General features: G+C 37.3%; 2 protein-coding genes across 2 annotated transcripts in view; both read right to left on the bottom strand.

The window, feature by feature from the left end:
* Positions 1 to 1727: 1727 nt before the first annotated feature.
* The window catches only part of LOC140154969 (agmatinase, mitochondrial-like), a 498181-nt gene continuing 478556 nt past the window's right edge, over positions 1728 to 21352 (bottom strand). Inside the window, exon 8 of the mRNA XM_072177631.1 lies at positions 1728 to 2586. The gene's annotated coding sequence lies outside the window, so the exon portion shown is untranslated. The remainder of the gene's footprint in view (positions 2587 to 21352) is intronic.
* LOC140154968 (agmatinase, mitochondrial-like) lies at positions 2585 to 20697 on the bottom strand. The gene is made up of 7 exons (XM_072177630.1): positions 20406 to 20697; positions 17222 to 17344; positions 16632 to 16816; positions 15573 to 15779; positions 13956 to 14100; positions 13477 to 13571; positions 2585 to 3432 (listed from the first exon to the last, which is right to left on the bottom strand). The coding sequence occupies exons 1-7, from the start codon at positions 20605 to 20607 to the stop codon at positions 3331 to 3333; spliced, it is 1059 nt and encodes a 352-aa protein (XP_072033731.1). The 5' UTR covers positions 20608 to 20697; the 3' UTR covers positions 2585 to 3330.

Genomic DNA, 21352 nt, shown 5'->3' with positions numbered 1-21352 from the left:
TGTCACAAATATTACAACAATTTTATTGCTCATTGTGAAAGGAAGTATCATGATATTGATTCATATTTTAAATCAACTTATGGTATGTGTCCTCAAAAATGGTTACAATGGAGACTATTCATAATCTTCATGAGAAAGTAGAGAAATTAGGAAGTTACGAGCTAATTACAATTTCTATTTGTAGTATCTTCAATCTACATACAAGATCATGTTGGAAACTTAACGAGATGAAGGCTCTAAACTGTAAATTAAATTTTAAATGTAACAAGTTGCTATGATTAATATATTTTATAAATCCTTATATAAATTATTTTATTAATTTTGCAGTATTTTGTAGAAAAATTCAGTTTCAAGTGATTGTGTTGCCACATAATATAATAGGTGTCCATGATTCATCAATTAACTTTATATCTTTGTTTATTACTTCAAAAACGCAATATATGCCCTCTTATTACTGGGTTGACTCTGATGAAGAGAGGTGCCAGACAGAATGCAATTTATTAGAAGTATGGCGGACACAAATTAATTATCTCAAAAGTTCCTGAAACAAGATGCCACAAACATGAATTGGGAACTCACTTTACCAACTAATCACAGAAAGGGACCAGTAACCATAGCACTTTGTTGGAAGTTGTCACAGAAACTGACAGAAGAAGCCGGCATCATACATAGAAAGAACTTTTATTAAAATTAGGCTTGATCATATTTTTAATAAGCCAATCACAGGTGAGAAGGCTGGGTTTAAATTGGTCCAGGATCTAGGAGTGAGGATAAGGACATCTTCTACTGCTTCAAATTGTCAACCCCCTTTTTTGTATGTCAAAAGGTGACATTGTATATAAAATCCAGCAGTTGTTGTGGGCCAAGTACATATACCTTTCCCACCCCTGCAAACCAATTGACTAATCCGTCTAGTCAACTTTGCAAAGGGTATAAAATAAGGATTTTAACTTTTCTTGTCAGCATCAAGCCCACTCACATGCTCATCATTAGGCAGACAGTAGAGCAGGTAATCAGAATTAGGTAACAAATGAATGCAGGTGCTTTACATGAGGACCCACATGAGGCCAGATTTGAATTTATTGGCAGGATACTGTAGAATCTGGCTGATCAACAGAAATACTGATTTATGAAGACCAAGCAAGGAGCCATTATAACACTTTTGGTATGATTTTAAAGGGTATAAAATAAGGATTTTAAATCTGAAATATCTCAGAAAATTATTTTGTTAACTTTATGCTCATTTTGTGAGAGCAGGTCACATATAATCACAACAGGGAATGATTGCTCGCTACAAGAGGTAACTGAATATAACAGGAAAGAGAAAACAGTTAACAAAATAGACCCCGTTTACACAGAGAGAAGTCGACTTCAATTGCGACATCGAATTCAGATTGCGACTAAGGATTAGCATAAATTATTTCTTGACGGGGTGTTTACACGGTAGTCGACTTCAAAACAAATTATGAATTCAAATTTTATGCCATCACTTGCTCATGTTTCAAATTACCATCATGAAGTCGACTTCTAATTACGTGTTCGTTTACACTGCAAAAGTCGACTTTGAAGTCGACTTTGAATTCGACAAATGTTGCTCCGGGTCATCATTCGAAGTCGACTTCTGAAGTCGAGTTCAAAATGCGACGATCCTGTTTACACACAAATGAAGTCGAGTTCAAAGACGGATAAAGTCGACTACAGGCTCTGTGTAAACGGGGTCCTAGACAACATACAAATGAAATCCCAGCTAGCAAACAACCTAAATGAAAAAAAGGGCAAGGTAATGTGCCTGCATGGGACTCAAACACACAACTTTTTGTTTACTAGTCGGAAACCCTATCCATTAGGCAACCAGCTCCCACTGATAAACAGCAAAGGAACTAGATGTAGACAGTGGGGTATACAATACACACAACATATATTACACAAGTACAGGAGATCAACAACTGATGCTTAATCATCACCCCAACATTTTGTTTATATACTTGTAATTATATATTTGAAAAATATTTTCCAAACATTTTGGAATCATAATTAGTACTTAAGACATCACAGATACTCAGTTACAAAATTTCAGTTCTTCTCATGATAATGAATTCTTTCAAGAAACTAACAATTTGAAATCCATGATTTCCTACATATTTAACTCTGATAAAAATTATGGCATTCATAATACTTAGTCCAATTCATAATACTTAGTTACATCTTTCAAAAGTTGATGGTATGCTACAATATAGTAAATTGCTGCAAACGTTTGATGAGTGTACATCCACAATGTCTTCTCGTCAAAGATTTTCAGCAATTTATAATGATCTAATAGTTACATCTTTGGTAATGTTTGGCAAAACAAAATATATTCATTAGCACACCAACTCTATTAATTTTTGGTAATGGTTGGCAAGATTCACCTTATTCATCAGCCACGCAACCGACACCTTAGAAATTTTCATAAAAGAAGCCATTCGGAACAAATGATTAGAAACGCATGTTTTCCTTTGGTACCCTTGTGATTCACTACCAAATCTGTATAATAAAAATAATAATTTTGTCAAAGTCCTCATGGTTCGATTTAATTTGATTCCCTACCTCCCAAATAGAAACTGACACGGTAACACCATAAGTGTGCATACTGGTGAATGCACTATACATGGCCATATAGACGTGAAAATGATATTTCTCCTGCAATAATAATGAACTAAAATAAGTAGTGCCGAGTACATCCCTGATATTCTATCACAGTAGAAAAACACCTTCAACAGTTATTTTCCAGTTTCTTTCTTTGCCAGAATGATACCGTATGACCAATAGAAATATGTTGATTGCTACCTCTTTATTTTGCTAGAAATTGCAGCAAAATGATCTCTTCATTGTTATTATCATCCAACTCATGGCGGTTGATTGCTGTACACTATTATGTACATAAGGAAAACTAGAGCGGTTCTTGCACCATAGCTGCGTGTAGTAGAGTAGATATATAGAGGGGGTAATACACTTTGAGTGTTACTACAACTGCAGTTGTTGCACACAATTGTGCAATACCAAAACATCAATGAGTAAGTAAGTAAGATAGATTACAAAAAGCTGACCATTTCATGGTTTAGCAAAAATCATAGAAAAGGCATTGGTGATTCTATGACCCTTTGGACAATCATCTCTAAACAAGGTTCTACTTGCAAAATTCATGTGAAGACTAAATTATGGGCAAAATTCAGTTTTTTCATGATTGTAATGTACTTCATTAATACATTTTTACGATGATTTTTTTAAATGGAGAACCTTTTTTGGCAGATATGTGCAAAGGGTCTATATCAACACTGTTTCAACACAGACTTAGTCACTGTAATGTACACCAGGTAGGATACATAGCATCTCAAACAGTAAGTTTGCTCCTGTAAGTGCTGTAGTTCCAGTAGTGTCATAAGGTGGTGAGACCTGCAAGGTATAAACAACAAATAATCATCAATTAATTACAAAAACAATTATGACTGAAAAAGAAAATAACAGGTGTTACATGTAACCATTACTCGTTTTTGGAAACAAGGCGGTTCTCGAACCACGAGTCTCGCCTGCTTTCGCGATCGCCTGCTTTTACGATTACTTTTGGTAGAAGTAAATGAACCTGCAACAACCCATGGCGATTTGCCTGTTCAATTTGAGCTTGATTGGACCAATATTGGAATTTGACCTTTGATCCCTAAATTTTGGTGGGTCTCGGCTGGGCACAATTACCTTGCTGATGGTGACTGTAGGCCTACCCACCAAGTCTCATGCCCATCCGACAATTTTAACTAATTTGACCTCAGATGACCCCTACTGACCCCAAAATGACCTTCCAAAAATTGGGCTCTAAATGTTGACTGTACATGTCATGCCCATACAACAGTTTTAGTCATTTGACTTCAGATGACCTCTGAGTGACCTCAGATGACCTTGCAATGACTGTCCAAAATTTGGCTCTAAATGATGACTGTACCCACCAAGTTTCATGCCCCTGTGACAGTTTTAGAAATTTGACCACAGATGACCCATGGGTGACCTCAGATGTCCCTGAAATGACCTTCCAAAAATTGGACTTTAAATGTTGACTGTAACCACCAAGTGTCATGCCCATGGATGACCTTTGATGATCCCAAAATGACCTTCCAAAAAATTGGCTCTAAATGTTGACTGTACCCACCAAGTTTCATGCCCATACAACAGTTTTTAGTAATTTGACCTCAGATGACCCCTGGGTGACCCCGAAATGCCCTTCCAAAAATTTGACTCTTAATGTTGACAGTGACCACTTAGTGTCATGCCCATACGACATTTTTTAGTAATGTGACCTCAGATGACCCCTGGGTGACCTTGGATGACCCGAAATTACTTTCCAAAAACATGACTCTAAATGTTGACTGTACCCACCAAGTTTCATGCCCATATAACAGTTTCAAGTAATTTGACCTCAGATGACCCCTGGGTGACCTTGGATGACCCAAAATGACCTTCCAAAATTTGGCTCTAAATGTTGACTGTACCCACCAAGTTTCATGCCCATACGACAGTTTTAGTAATTTGACCTCAGATGACCCCTGGGTGACCCCGAAATGCCCTTCCAAAATTTGACTCTTAATGTTGACTGTAACCACTAAGTGTCATGCCTGTACGACAGTTTTAGTAATTTGACCTCAGATGACCCCTGGGTGACCTTGGATGACCCTAAATTACCTTCTGAAACTTTGACTCTAAATGTTGACTGTACCCACCAAGTTTCATGCCCATATGGCAGTTTTTAGTAATGTGACCTCAGATGACCCCTGTGTGACCTTGGATGGCCCCGAAATTACCTTCCGAAACTTTGACTCTAAATGTTGACTGTACCCACCAAGTTTCATGCCCATATGACAGTTTTTAGTAATTTGACCTCAGATGACCCCTGGGTGACCTCGGATGACCCCGAAATAATCTTCCAACCATTTTACTCTAAATGTTGACTGTACCCACCAAGTTTCATGCCCATATGACAGTTTTAGTAATTTGACCTCAGATGACCCCTGGGTGACCTCGGATGACCCGAAATAATCTTCTGAACATTTGACTCTAAATGTTGACTGTACCCACCAAGTTTCATGCCCATACGACAGTTTTAGTAGTTTGACCTTAGATGACCCCTGGGTGACCTTGGATGACCCCGAAATTACTTTTCTATACTTTGGCTCTAAATGTTGCCTGTACCTACCCAGTTTCATGCCCCGACGATCGTTTTTAGTAGTTTGACCTTAGATGACCCCTGGGTGACCTTGGATGACCCCGAAATAATCTTCCGAACATTTGACTCTAAATGTTGACTGTACCCGCCAAGTTTCATGCCCATACGACAGTTTTTAGTAGTTTGACCTTAGATGACCCCTGGGTGACCTTGGATGACCCCGAAATAATCTTCCGAACATTTGACTCTAAATGTTGATTGTACTCACCAAGTTTCATGCCCATACGACAGTTTTAGTAATTTGACCTTAGATGACCCCTGGGTGACCTCGGATGACCCGAAAGAATCTTCCAACATTTTACTCTAAATGTTGATTGTACCCACCAAGTTTCATGCCCATACGACAGTTTTTAGTAATTTGACCTCAGATGACCCCTGGGTGACCTCAGATGACCCCGAAATAATCTTCCGAACATTTGACTCGATGTAGCACCCCAACAGAGACATTTTGACATAAAAACCCGTTTTAGACATTTTTTGAAAAATGCTTCCTTCACCCTAAAAAGGTTGTTTTAAATGTACAGTTTCCTATACTTTTGTACATGAGAGACATTCTTAAAAGTCTTTTTTTGGCCTAATAACTTGGCCTACTGTCATGTGGTAATGTTATCAATGCGCGATTAATTGCAATATGCGCTCAAACTAGTATCTGTGGCGTGGCGCTATGTCCGCAGAGATTTGCGTGAAGCGCCATGATTGCGAATGTATTTTATTATTGTAATTCACTTTTGAATGTAATGTCCGACCGTGATGTCGTAAAACTATGGAATGGGAGAAAAGAGGAGAGAGGATGGAGAGAGGAATAAAAGGACTCTAACTAGTCTAAGAATTATGGTAAAACTTAGCCTGATGGTGTGATTTCATAGTTTTATTAAGAAGATAAGCCGCAGCGAACGTAACATGGTGGCAGCGGAAAAAGTAAATATACAGGTACGCCATTTCCAAGAAATAGCCTAAGAAAGACTCAAAGAAATCACCAAGAAAACATCAACGAAGTTTTCGAAGAAAGAAACTGGAAAATTACCAAAGAAAACATCAACAAAGTTTTCGAAGAAAGAAACTTGAAAATCGACAAAGAAGGTCTCAAAGTCGCTAAAGACTAGTTCAGCTTTGAAGAAGAAACCTTCAGTGAGCTAGCCATAAGAAGAAAGAAGAGGACGCAGAACTGATTAACTGTTGTATTGGAAGCCAGCGGATTGGAAGAAAGAAGAGAGCGTCACAGATAGCTTCGCTACAGAAGAAAGAAGAGAAGAAAACAGAGTAGCCGTGACTGTATCATCATCAATTCCGTTCAAATACCAGAACTGTGAGATTTGATGCACATTAATACATTTTCATCGTTGGAATATATTGCTGATTTGTGTTCTTCTGGAAAAAGACGGGTGAATCGTGTTTTCATGACAGTGGCAGTGTTGTCTACATGATCTACGCATCGGTGTGGCAGATTGATGTGGAAAATGGATTACGAGAGGCTGTCTTCAGGTTCTAGCCTGCTTGGATTCCTTGCTAAATGACCAGACATTTGGTATGATATTTTGACTGTTGGCCTTTTTACTTGAAGACAATCAAGAGATGTTTATATTTTCACAGATGAAAATGATCAGTAATATATTATAAAATTTAAACGAGGATTACGGTGCGATAGTGAAGCAAGTATTATAAATATTGCAAATGTACGTGCACAAATGAAAGGTAATGCATACAACGAAATGTGTATGCACATATCAAAATTAAATGTTGTATACATCATGCGTAGTAGAAATGTAGGCCTAAGCTTACATAATGCACGTCAATCTTTGTGGCATTCAAAAATGTTTTGTTGTGTAAAGCATAATTGCGTTTAAAAACAAAGATAAACAGCAATGAAACATTATATTGTTTTAATTTAGTATTATCATGCACATGGACAAATGTGTGCATTATTTCACATGCAAAAACTCCAGCCAGAGTACAAAAATGTGTGTAAGATTTTTTATTGGATTGTTGTAATAAGCGATTTAGCGTTTGGGATTGCAGCAGTAGTCAGTAAGTCAATCGAGTCGACATTTCTTTAAAAATTGAAATGAAGGGATAAAGTAATATAATATGGTCGTCAAAAAACTGTTGTGTTTAAAATAAGATTTTATCACAAAATGTGCGTATTGATCAGGATTTCATGATGAATTTAAATTTCTGGACAATCGTTTGGTATTGCAGCTATAGTGCGCAATTAGTCAAGCGACATTTCATATAAACATGGACATGTATAACTTAATTCATTATGTTCTGGAGAAATGGAAACTAGTGTGAGATTATCATTGGAGAAGGAATTTATCACATAAATTTTATTTGTATTTATGGCAAATGTACGTTTGGAGAATATTTTATAAAATGAATTAAAACGTGCATTAAAAACAAATGTATGCATGAAATTATATTTATGCACACAAAAAGATGTAAATTTAACGCGATTTAAATGTGCATTTTTGAGATGATTGACACAATCATATAGGAGTTCGGGGAGTGTCATGTGGTAATGTTATCAATGCGCGATTAATTGCAATATGCGCTCAAACTAGTACGCGGCGTGGCGCGCTGTGTCCGCAGATTTGCGTAGCGCAGTGAAGCCGGCAGTGAACGTAACACCTACATGACCGAAATTGATATATATAATGCGCAATATAAAAACATTATTTAATTAAATTTTTGACCCCCCCCCCCTCAACTTCAAGTGTGTGGGAGGGGGCCACATGGGGGGAGGGGTTGCTAGTGAATAATTGACTCGATGTAGCACCCCAACTGAGACATTTTTGACATAAAAACCCATTTTAGACATTTTTTTGAAAAAATGCTTCCTTCACCCTAAAAAGGTTGTTTTAAATGTACAGTTTCCTATACTTTTGTACATGAGAGACATTCTTAAAAGTCTTTTTTTGGCCTAATGACTTGGCCTACATGACCGAAATTGATATATGTAATGTGTCAATATAAAAACAATATTTCATTAAATTTTGACCCCCCCCAACTTTGAGTGTGTGGGAGGGGCCACATGGGGGGGGGGGGTACTAGTGTGCATCCTCTGGTCATACTACCCCCAACCACATTATGTTGACCGTACCCACCAAGTATCGTGCCCATCGACAGTTTTTAGTCATTTGACCTCAGATGACCCCTGGATGACCTTGGGTGACCTTGACCTTTTAACCAATACAAACTTGTTCTGTCTGGGGTGAAGATGCACCCACCCACCAAATTTGAAGAACGTGCGACCCCTAGTCTCCGAGAAAATAGGTTTTTGTATTTTATGCATAAATTATGCAAATTAGGTACTTAATTACCATATTTTGCGCTGAAAATCGAATCGGATTGAGATCCTCTGGCCATACTACCCCCTACCACGTTTCATCATCATAGGGCTTAGGGATCTTACGAATCCCCCAGATACAGCTCCACAAGGCGGATTTCTTCAGATTTCCAACCATATTTGTAGAATCGTTCCGCATAAATTATGCAAATTAACAACTAAATGCACATACTTTTCGCCGAAAAACTAATCAGGTGATCAGCAGATGTGTATCATAGCTGAAACCAGGTTTCGTTACCATGCGCCCGACGGATCTTGAGATAGTCTGTCCACAAACTCCGCTATCAATTTGCGCTGATTTGCGATAAATTATGCAAATTAGCTATGTTAATTTGCATATTTTTCACGAAAACATATACGATTACGGAGCAAACTTGGATACCCTTCCTCCCACCAAGTAGCGTCGCCGTGGGTCTTACGGTTCCCCAGATACAGCTCCGGACGGACACACATACATCCACACACACACCCCCACACACACACGCCCACACACACGCACGGACAGACAGAAATAGTGATTACTAAGTCCCATCCTGAACAAAGTTCAGGCGAGACAATAAAACGAGTCTTGTTCGACTGAATAGATCAGTATGGGACTCAATTTGAGCCTAATAAGGGTCTCTCCCTTGTTTCAAGTCTGCCAGGCCTGCCACCAAAGGGGAGGGGTATAGCCCCCAGACTCGGGCCTTGAGGGCAGGTAGCCAACACGATATAAAAGCTTACAGTGAGTTAATTTTTAACAAAGCTTTTGGATTAACACTTTTGACTCAGGTTTGATCTGACTGCAATTTATTGTTCTTCAACATTAGTGTCAAGTAAGGATCTACCAGGGGCTCAATCAAAATCAGTACCAACTTTGTTTAAGGGCGTACTACACCCATATATTGGTTTGATTGGTCTAAAAAAATATTTTATCATTTCAAGCTAGGCGATATATGCACTGATCATGTGAAATAAAAAAAATATGAAAAAACATCGTGAAAGTGTCCCTTTTCACCTATTTGTCTTAAAGTTGACTGGTTGTTAAGGACGCTACCACGTAGTCTCCGTCACAACCGGTTTCTGCCGTTTCTAACATTCATCATCGATATTCACATACAGTATTAGACTTGCTACCAGTCCAAAATACGACCTGCCTATGTATGTTTAGGGCTGACACGTCAATTTGTATTACCAATAGGAAATACACAGGTCAGACATTTGAGAATAATAATTCTTTAAGATTTGGTAAAAAAAATTGTAGCCGCCTCATTAATATGCTACCTAATCAAAAATTTTGTTGAAATAAAATTAAGGATCGAATGCGTTTTAGTGTCAAAAAGGCAAAATTACCGTCAAACTTTTCGCGAATTCTGCACCCTTGCGAAGCCCTCCGGGCGGGTGCACAGTTAAATCGGGAATAAAAATATCCGACCTTTGCGATCAAAAACAACAAATTACAACATTGGACCATGTTTGGACATACTATAGGCAAAAAAAACACTATTGCCAAATAATATAGAATAGAACATTTGACATCAACTTGACAAACTAATGAAGAAAATGTGCTCCATAAACATTAGGTAAGTCATAAAACAATTCCTATTCAAATGCGTGTATAAAACTGAACAGGGCCGGACGGCTACAAGACTACCGCATAAGTTCAAAGTTGCCAGATTCAAACATGAGCATGTATGCCTAGCACCTTCTCTTGGTAAAATCCCTGATAAAATCAAGATTGTGACCATCGTGTTATTAAAATTGAATTTTAAGCGTTGGAACTTAACACAAAAGACTATCCGGGTATGCTCTCCCGGAAAGACCCCCCCCCCTCCATTTTTTGGATTCCGCAGCTCCAAAAGACCCGTGACCAAAATAGAGCTATAGGCGAGGCGCAGGCATACGTAAACACGGAAACTTGACAATTTCAGCTCTAAGACCTACATCGCTCGATCATTCTTCACATGTCTGGTTTTTTTCAGGCGTTATTCACCCAGAAAGCCAAGAAAGACCCAATTTTGACTATTCGCAGCTCCAAAAGACCACCTTTTATATTTATTGGCAGCTCCAAAAATGATCCCTTTCCGCATGTAGGCCTACCCCTGCACGCCGTCAGCACCCCGGGAGCTCAGTCCCCGGACCCTACTAAATTCTGGGGAGCATACCCCAGGAGCATACCCACCAGAAATGTATGTTGTACCCCCCCTCCCGTGAAGTGGCGTCATGGGGGATCATGGGCGTCGCTGGGACTTTTTAAGGGGGGGGGGGGCAAAGGAGTGAAAGGGGAAACCCTCATTCAAGGGGGAAATCTTTAATGAAACAAAATAGGCTCAAAAGTACAAAAAGACCCTAGTAAAATTCTTCAGGGCGACCGCATCTAAAGGGGGGGGCGGACTTTCCACAGGGGTTGGGGTAGCTTCCCCATTGCCCCCCCTTATATCTGGCACTGAACGTATGAGAAATTTGCTCATTTCCGCAAATTAAGACATTTTAACAATTCCGCAATTTTAGACATTTTAAATGGTAGGCCCTAATAAAGTGAGTACAAAAAGTGAATAATAAATAATAGTAGACCTATTACACCCCATAGATATTGGCCAATGTCAATGCACATGTGCACGTGGCATCACTCTGCTACCGGTATTTCTTTTGTGCCAGAAGAGGCATTTTAAAGGAGTATATTATACTTGGCTTTTGCAATAATATAGGCCTACGTGCCAAAACTTGCTTGCCCCTTCTCGGCCTGCCTAAAAGTATACCGGTTGCCATGTAGGTCTAGGGGGACAATGTTTTGGTAGGCCTATGTCGATAGAGGGGGGTTGGCATGTCAAAGTGGGGAGGACAAAGATTTGTTGGCATGGGGGAAGAAATTCACCACCCCAGATGGCGAGTTGCGATAATATAGGGCCTAAACTTAATCAGCGGTGAAAAGCACGAGTATAGGCCTACAATTCCGCAAAATAATAGGCGTAGGCCTACATTTTAAAGGTAACACGGAAAAATGAAAGTTAAAGGTTATAGCCCGGGGCAGTCATATAATTAAAATATTAGATGATGAAATAAGCATGATAAGGGGCTCACTGGGGGATTTCCAAATGGTGTAGGCCTACCAACTGAATTTCTTATAATCTTACCCCTTCCCCGGCCTTCATAATCGCCTTTGTTGTCCCTGTTTGTTGTTATAGTAGGCCTATAGGCCTATTAGTGGTTTAGCCAAACGCTGAGTATTAAAGACAAAATCTCATCCCGGGAAAAAATCATCAGACATTTTACACGAATCTGATTACTAGCCGGGATAAGCCTATGATAGGCCACCTACATTATATCGGGCTTCAACTTTGTCAATTGGCCTACTGCTGTTAGGATCCTATGCCAAATAGGCCTACATTTCAAAAATATTAAATGACAATTTAAATGACTTATCCTTCACTTTTAGACATTTATAAACAATTTTAATTTTTCACACTTTGCTGGGATCACTGGATAGGCCTTTAAAATTGTATAGATGGGAATGTCTAAATTCGAGCGTAGGGCCTACGTTATAGGCCTGAGCGTGCCGGATAACGTGCAGGAATTTTTTCATGATTTTGACTGCGTTTCTATTCTGTAGGCATAGGCCCTACCCGTGACGTGATTCCAAAGCCTTGTGCGTGTTATTTAAAAATCAGTCGTGTCCCATTTAATGTGCGCCAAAAATTCCCCCCTTCGATCTGCCAAATGTTCCCAAATTCCTGTGCCCCGGCCCGGCCCCTCTTGGCTGGTCTAAAATTTGTTTTTTCCTTCTCCATGGCTCAGTATATTGGGATTGCCCCATACCGCGAATTTGATCTTAAAAATACCTAAATATATACCAAAACTCGCAACTCAGTATAATAATGGATTGTGGGTGAACACTTGTCAAAATTGTCGTGTGTCAAAATTGCTACCGTATATCGTGCAGAACTCTATGGAAATATACACAATATTTGATTTTTTTTTGCCTTGGATAGCGACAATCATAGGTAAGTTACAAATGATATGACTCGCATAAAATATGCTATCACTGTATCAATTTTGGAGTTCCTAGTTGAAATGGGTTAGAAAACAAAAGGTAAAATAGTTACCAAAATCGCAAATATAAGCTTAACGCACTTACGAAATATGGTGGGTATAGGTGACGAGAAATGCAATTTTTTCAACATTGCTGTAGTATGGTTGTGGTAACCTGTTACCTATGGCTTAATTAAGTTTCAGTGAAATAATGTCGCTAGTTAAAAATACAAAATATAGCTCAACATTGAAAAAGAAGCATTTTAACCAGTTCGCTTTTTGATAGATGTGGAGCACTGAAAATCACCAAGTTCATGAAGCCATCAGGAACCACTTATTCCCATTTTACATATCAACATTATTTCTCTAATGCGTTAGCAACACATATCCAAAATTTTAACGAAATCCGTTGATAGCAAGCTTTCCAAAATGAAGTGAATTTAAAACATCAGTGATGTACCACCTTTTGGCTTCTACCTTCAAAAGCATGTAAGCTACATTGATACCGATGCCACCAATAGAACGAGAAGATTTGCCCTTCATTTTGCATACCACTATGTCCAATTTTTTTTTTTTTCTCATTTCTTCACAAAATGCAAAAACCCGTAAAAAAATGCGATGGGTGTAGTACCCCCTTAAGGTATGGATAATGTACAGGGGTAATACTTTTAACTACTTGTGAACACAGTGGTAAGCTACATTCACATACATATATCCCATAATAACAAAACAAATCAAAATAACTTTTTAGATCTTCAACCCGTTTAAAAATATTACATCTTCAGAAAACTAAACAGCGACTCAAATTCCATTATTTTGTCAGTAGTACAGTCATCACCCCGTGAATTAGAATGGGTCACACAGTATAAAAACTTACCTCAACTAAATCACCTCCTACAATATTGAGTCCCTTGCAGCCTCTAATAATCTCTAGTCCTTGAATACTTGTCAATCCAGCTATCTCAGGGGTACCTGCATTATAAATGTACAAAGGTGTTTCATCATTGATTAGTTTGTTTTCAGCTTTTTTTTTTCCATAATGATGAACAACATCTGTTTTTGTACATTTGCTTTTTTTATTCAACGCCCTGGGTGCTTTGAAAAACCAGTTGTAACATGTTGTGCAAATGTCAAAATGCTGCAAAACCTTGGGTAATACAGCACTGAAAATATCTTGAAGAGATATGGCTCAGTACTGTACACTTCAACATCATTTTGCAGTTCCAATTCCAGTTCTTACACTGTGTCATCAAATTATATATTTATTTCTTTGTTATTTTAGTTGTTGATAACATTGCAGTGTCTCCCTATCATTTTTCCCCTTTCCCCCTTATAATTTTCTGTATGGCTTCTTACCAGTTCCTGGGGCAAATGCTGGATCCAAAGCATCAATGTCAAAGGTCAGGTAGACTGGCATATCGCCCATCATCTCTCTAACTTCCTTCATTAAAGGAGTCATAGATTTGTGCCAGCACTCTTCAACAGGAACCACTTTGAATCCCTGATATTGATTTACCATGTAACAAAAAAGTGTAGTGAAATTATATGGTCATTACTATACTATTATAAGCTGGTAATAGACGACAAAGATTTGGTTTTACTGCGCTGCATTAATTTCCAAACCAGAAATATAAAGTATTCATATCTAGACTTATCATAGCAAACTGATATTCTGCTGAAAATCTTGTTGTAATACTTCTTGTAATGTGAACGAGTCTGTAATCTTTACATTTGCTGCAATTTGTACACATGTATACGAGTAATTTTCTCTTTCTGTCCATCAAATTTTCAGCAGGCAAACATTGGTTGCTTCAATTCAAATATATTCCAATTGCCAGCCCAACCCAATACATCTGAGGACTCCTTCATCTACTTCAATAACAATGGGAGTAGCCAAAGATCATTTTCTACAATAATGCTCCCTCTTAGTAGAGCTCTATGACTGGCCTAGACATTTTGACAAGTTTTTAAATTGTTTGGTATCAGAGCTTATTTTAAAATGTCTCCAAGATAATCAACTTAATTCTCTGATGCCAGCATTCTTTCTCTAGCATTATCAGCTCGCACTGCTCATAACATATCATTTGGCTATTCCACTTAAAATCTACCATACCCTGTGGAAATTTAAGAAAACTCTCACACAAAGGGAATATGGGTTCCAATGGAATTGGCTAGGGTTAATACCACACATCTATAACTATCCCCATATTTTCCACAAGTGGTGTATTTTGAATGGAAGTTACCCAATTGAATACATGAATACAAAAGCCACCTAAGTCCATAGGAAGTGATTTTGAGAGAAAAACCTGTGTATCATTTTAATTCCTTCAGTTAGATTTACCTGGTCAATATGGTAAGTTTTACGTGCAAATGAGTGGATTAACCTGTATTAGGTATGACGATTAGCATTTCAGGGACTTCGTGGGGTTCATTTTAAATTTTGGACTTAGGTGGTTGTTTGAATCATATACAAAGACAACAATGTTAGAATGAGATTACCACTAGTAAGATAATACAAAATAAAGCACACAGGTATGTATAATGTTGATAAGCATTCTGCCATGTAATATAAACCACCAACTTTCCTTTATTAAACCCATTTTTTGTTCAAAAGTCACTCTCTAGCAATGAATGTGTTACAAGTGGACTTTTTATACATACTGGATTTCAATCAATGTGTTACAAGACTCAAATCATGGAATTGGGTGATTCTTTCATACATGCTATTTTTTACATGCTTAATAGACACAGAGAATGAATTTGAGTTCTTCTTTCATACATATGACAGGCCTATGTATAGCAACAATTTCCCATGCTTAACTCAATTTGGCCGAAGTATGGACTTAGGTGGTTTTTATATTCATATATTCAATTGTCTACTCAATTTGAAACCCACACTCCCTCCGTGGAATACTTTAGCTCAATCTTCCACAGATGGAGTGTGGATTTCAAATGCAATAGCCCATTACTCACTTGATCATATTGCCATTTCTGACCACCTCTTTCTTTCAGATACTGGGATCCTCTCAAGCCAATCTGCACCACCTTCTTGGGGTTGATAAGCTGCTCATCAAAAGCTCTTTTGAATGGTGTTCCATGGGCAATTTTTTCTCCTAACATAATGTCACTGACATCAGAATGAGCATCAACATGGACTAATCCAACTGGACCATATTTTTTCTGTGGTAGAAAAAATGAGAAACTGAGTTTTAAGTATAATTATTTATTACAACAGACTCCTGAGAAATGTTTTCACTTCGTTTACTTCCCACAAAATAATAATAAGGCACAAGAGTAAGACTAACAAACCTACGCTCCAAATTATTTGGAGAATAATTCTAAAATACTCCCGCGTACTAAAACTATAACCCTAACCCCAACTCTCATCATATGGTCCGGTGCTTGGGGTAAACCAGAATTATGATTGCTATGGCAGGGATGATCCCTCTAAATGTGTCATTAGCACATGCAGGCCTAATTGCACACATTCCCATTATTAAAATGATTGACTGTAGTGCCTTAAAATTATACCAGATGACAGTTGAGAATAAATGTATTTTCCTGTTGTTTCAGGGAGGGAGGGGGCACTTCAATATGGAATGGATGTACGTGAAGGGCAGACACTTTCACAGTAAGGGGCATTCGGTGAGAGCATAATGTAGAAAAATATGGGGTCATTGGGTGAGAACTTTTTTTATGTGGTCTTTAGGCCATAGCCACACAAGTCTCACTGAAGCCTCACACTTTGCATTTTTAGTCTCTAAATGGCAATTTTTGTGCAATATTTAAGTATATTAGGTTCCTAAATTAGGACAGTAATAAATGAAAGTCGCTGTTCAAATTGAAAAAAAAAGGGGCTTTGGGAGTTTGGGGTGACAGATCCAATGGAATTCAGGGCTTTTGGGTGACAGAGCATGTGTTACAAGAATATGGGGTCTTTAGGTGACAGCGATGCTAAAAAAGTGGATCTTAACAACCCTACATGTGTCACAGCACACACCACATGACCCTACCACCCAGGTACACACTTACTGCAATGGCTTGTAGGATAGGATACGTTATGGTGTGATCTCCTCCAAGAGTGAGTGGCTTACATCCATTAGCTATTATGTCACTGTACTGCTCACTGATCATGGCACAGCAGTTTTTGAGGTCATACAGATTGACTCGAACATCACCAATGTCTGCAACCTGCATGGATTCAAATGGAGCAGCACCTACATGTATAAAAAACAACACTCTCCTGGATAATTGTGAGGTTCTCATTGAGTGATTATATATGAACATGATTTTACTCTCATTTCAGTTCATCAGCACTGTTCCATTGGCATTTTGTTAATTGTTTTAAAATAGTCAGTGGAAGACTATCAGAAACATTTTGTGTTTGCTGTTAGATATTTATGTGTATGCATGTGAGCTACATGTGCATAACTGGCTAATATAATTTGCCAGTTGCTTTTCCAGGGTCTATGTTGTTGTATTTTCAGAAGTTGTGAGAGTGTTGGTCACTCAAATATGTCATTGTTTTGAGATTGTCATTTGGTTTTGATATATACTTGAAATTCTGCAACATGCAAACAAAAATATTATACGTTAATGTGAATGGCAACGAAGATACTTACCTAATGAGTTGCAAGCCCTCACTAATGCAGACTCAACACGTATGTAACGTGGTCCTAGTCTGGTACCAGACCTGTTGGAGCATCCATGATCAATGGGTATACCAACAAAACACGCATCTAGGCCTAGTGATAAAACAAATTTAAAAAGGGAGATGTCATTTATAGCTTCTGCCTTACATCACATTTTGGGAAGTCCTGGTAGTCTGGTTGAAATAGTGGCTTCCCATGCAAATGAATGATGTATTTTCTTCACCTATTTCTTTGTAAGGCCGTATAAAATTAATGTTTTGGTTCTCGTCCAGAGGATTTTCATGAATTGATGAGGGAGGGAGGGAGGTGTTTTTGTTTTTTTTTTCAATGTAAAATTAGCATTGTCAGTAGTTTTCGGTCTTCTCCAACAGTGCTCGAGGAAGCGATGAGGCCCTTTTTTTTTTTTTTTTTTTCAAATGTGAGATTCTGAGGATAAACCCCTAGAGTACCACAAAAGACTTGGAAGTGATGCTTGTTCTCTAATAAACTTATTTATATGTATGAAGATTTCATAAATCATTCCAAAGTCTTAAAAAATTGAAAAATCTAAAAAAAAAAAAAAAATCTGACAAATCCCAGAAATTGAGGAGGGAGGGGACGAGAACCAAAATATTAATTTTACACGGCCTAATAAATCCTTAAAGTCCCTAGTACACTAATTTAAACAAAATATTGTCTCATGGGTGTGGGAAAGATCATTAAACTTTACATGTACATGGGGTCAAATTTCAAATTGTGGGATAGGCTTTATTTTTTAACGACAGGAATTCATAACAATTAGTGGGTTTTTAGCGGGTTCGCCGTCGGACAAGTTTAAAACTGTCAAGCTTTCGTCAGGAGTTGCTCTGACTTCTACAGGACAAAGTACCTAAGAATGAGACATGTAGGCCACCCCTTGCCTATACTGATGGCTCTGATGAACATGCTACACAAATATCAGCTTGTATAGCAATATTTTACAATGTAAACATATGCTAATATTATTTTATAAGAACATCACCTAAATAATATTTTCGCTAAAAATTGCTATGAAAGTTTTTCAAAGTAAATCGAACCCTGCATCAGAATCAGTGAAGCATGACATCATGTAAAGCAATGGAAATTCGGAAGTAAACAACGCCGATCACGACGGGTATAGCACCCGAAAAAGTTGCTCAAATAACACAGCGGCAAATTGTTCGCATGGACAGGGCATGCCATGGAATCTCTTACAAATTAGCAAACTTTGCTCTTAAGATAGGCCTACAGATAAGTCATCAAAATAAATGTTGGTAACATTAAGGTTAAATGTGTACAGTGTAAAACTAACGTGGGCTATTTCATTATAAATGACACGTTCACAAAAATGGCTTTTATCATATCTGGTTGATATAATTAGGGTGATAATGCAGTGTTATTAACTTAATTCTAAGTATGCCACAAACTACAAGCTACATGAGCATTTTTACAGAATTCTGTCTATTTTTTGTATAAAAAATTGCCAAAAGGTACATTTTAACCCAATTTTGGAGTCCCATTTCATTTTGCCCATGTATTCTGAATTAATTCTTTGAAAAATTAGGTACATTCTATGGCAATGTGCTTGTTGCAATGAAAATATGATATGTGTGGAACATCATGCAAGTTGAATGGTGAAAATTGGTGCAAAAATGTTAAAATTCTGTCGATTCTTGCAAAATTGGCATTTTGCGTTAAATAAAAAAAATGAGTGTCCTCTCCAATTCATGCCTCCATTTTTGTTAACATTAAAGAGGAAATATAAACCCTTACCCTACCTGTATAATCTGTGTTATATTACCAATTGATGGGACAGGGCACTGATTGAGGAATTCATTTATTTTACATACAGTAGACCACTTGTTCTTGATACCACAGTTCCGCGTTAAAAATTTGTCCTCTCCAGAACTGAAGTTAATTACTAATTGTTGAAATAAGAAGGATTATATCATAGAATGTGAAATTTGTAGAGGAAGAGTGGTCTTCCTTCTACCAAGGTGGCACATGATTTGGTATTTGTTGCATTTTGCAAGCCTGTATCCACGATTCTGTTTGCAATTTAACAAATGTCCTCTCCAGCACAATTATGTCATTTCCATGAATTGGTAAACAAACTAAAAAATAAAAATTTCAAAGAGCCAAACCCACAAGAAATTTTTGCATTTTATTGCAAATTATGCTTACAAACCACTTTAGTGTTCAAATTATTGTCCAGTTGTTGAGAACACATATATGATATTATTCTGCATTGAACTTGGTTAGCTAAAAATTGCAATATTCCTAATTTAACCAGAATATTAACCCTGTTTGTAGTGGATTTTAAATGCTGGGGATCTTTTATGCAATAATATTGATGCAATAATATTGATGCAGCTATTTCTAAAGTTAAAGTATGCTTTATTATGTGTTAAAAAATGTGTCCTATCCAGAACAAATGACACAGGAGGGGTCTTTTATTTTAGGTTTTCCATGACTAGTACAACAGATTGACGCAGAATACTCACTTATGCATCAGTGTAGCTATTGGGCAGGACAAAATGACTATTTCATGAATTTTTCATGTGAAGATAAAGTTTATCCTTAAAATATGTAGTAATTTTGCACCATTTATCTGGATTAGTATCAATTTACTAATTGTTTTATATTGAAACTGGCATATTTAAGACACTGAAGTGTAAAGGAACATACAACAATTATTACAGACTAAATATGAATAAGTATGAACCCAATGTTGGTTACATATACTCTTTCAAAGTTGTGTATTAAATTGTTTAAAAAATGTCCCTCCAGACGGCAGCTATGTTTTACACAGCAAAAATTCAATTTAATTTTTTTAATGGTTCCTGAGGGTTTGACGCTCTAATATTTTGAGAATTATTGACACACCATCTGAACTTTGAAATGATAATGAATTTGCATGAAATAAATGAGTTTGAATTTTGACCCCTTTTGGGACTCAATGTTGTCATTTATAATGAAATAGCCCACATGCTAAAGGTTTGCCTGTCCTAGATTGAGAATGTGAGGTTGCAATTTTTATATTATAATTTAATTGAAATCTCACAATTGCAATTGGTCCTTTATTTAACTTCTGAAACACTTTTACAAATTTGAACAAAAAAGTATTAATATTAATAAATAAATTATAAATGCAAACCTTCCGCGGTTTCTTGAAAAGGCAGTCTCATAAAGGTTGAAATACCGCCTGGTCTTGCCATCACATGCCCACTCATCGGTTCATTGAACTTTTTGCACGCCACATGGCTGCTGCAAGATAGTTTTCTGCTCGCTACAGCGACATTTGCTGCAGGAAATGACTTCAGAAACCTACTGCTACATCTTATTGTTGCTGCAAACATGATTTTGGAAATGATTTTTATGGAAAATTTGTAGAAAATTGTACAAATTGAACATAAGAATGTTTCGCAGACGAATTTCTGGTCAGCTGTTCAGCTTGGTAAAGACAGCTTGTAGGCAATTAAGGTATTATAAAGTAGCCGGGCTAAATCTCTATTAAAATGTATCCACGTCCATAAATTATATCTTAAATCGACTTATTAAAAAAAAAAAATATAAAATAAATTTGATTTAATAACAATTAAGAGTAAATTGGAGACTTTATTTAAAAATAATTGTTTTTTCACCCTGCGCTTTCATTGATACACCCCGGAAGTCGCAAATCAATCAAGGTCATGCTTGTCAAAATCTGAAAACAATAACAAACCAATGTCATATTGGAGTGTTACTCAGCTCCTGAACTGGTTATTCTTTCTATCAATTTGTTAAAATCAACGAAGTTTGGAGAAGATTATCCTCAAGCTTAAACTGAATCGTCTTTCTCCACCTGTAGTGTTGAACCGTGATTTTAAGAATCTCTCTGAAGAAAATAACGGGGAAAATAAACCAGCAGAGGCATGTGAGGTAAGGTCATGAACTTGGGTTTTGGGGTTTTTTACTGTCATGTTCAATATGGAAACATTTTCTTTGGGCATGTTTATGATGTTAATAAAACAAGGATTAAAAATAAAACTATGCCCAAAGTCACCATAAAATGTCAGGTCAGACTGCCTTAAGGGGGTACTACACCCCTGCCCAAATTTGTGC

Source organism: Amphiura filiformis, chromosome 6 (assembly GCF_039555335.1).
Source record: "Amphiura filiformis chromosome 6, Afil_fr2py, whole genome shotgun sequence".
In the NCBI taxonomy this organism is placed as follows: domain Eukaryota; kingdom Metazoa; phylum Echinodermata; class Ophiuroidea; order Amphilepidida; family Amphiuridae; genus Amphiura; species Amphiura filiformis.
Note: the sequence above shows the minus strand (reverse complement) of the source record. Positions and strands in the feature narration are given on the sequence as shown.

Bases quoted from the DNA above. Each gene is read 5' to 3' on its own strand.
- LOC140154968 (XM_072177630.1), bottom strand. From the start codon at position 20,607: ATGTTTGCAGCAACAATAAGATGTAGCAGTAGGTTTCTGAAGTCATTT. The intron at 17,345-20,405 runs GTTTGCATTTAT...TTTTATCACTAG, and splicing joins TTTTCAAGAAACCGCGGAAG to GCCTAGATGCGTGTTTTGTT. The intron at 14,101-15,572 runs GTGAGTAATGGG...AATCAATATCAG, and splicing joins AGAAATGGCAATATGATCAA to GGATTCAAAGTGGTTCCTGT.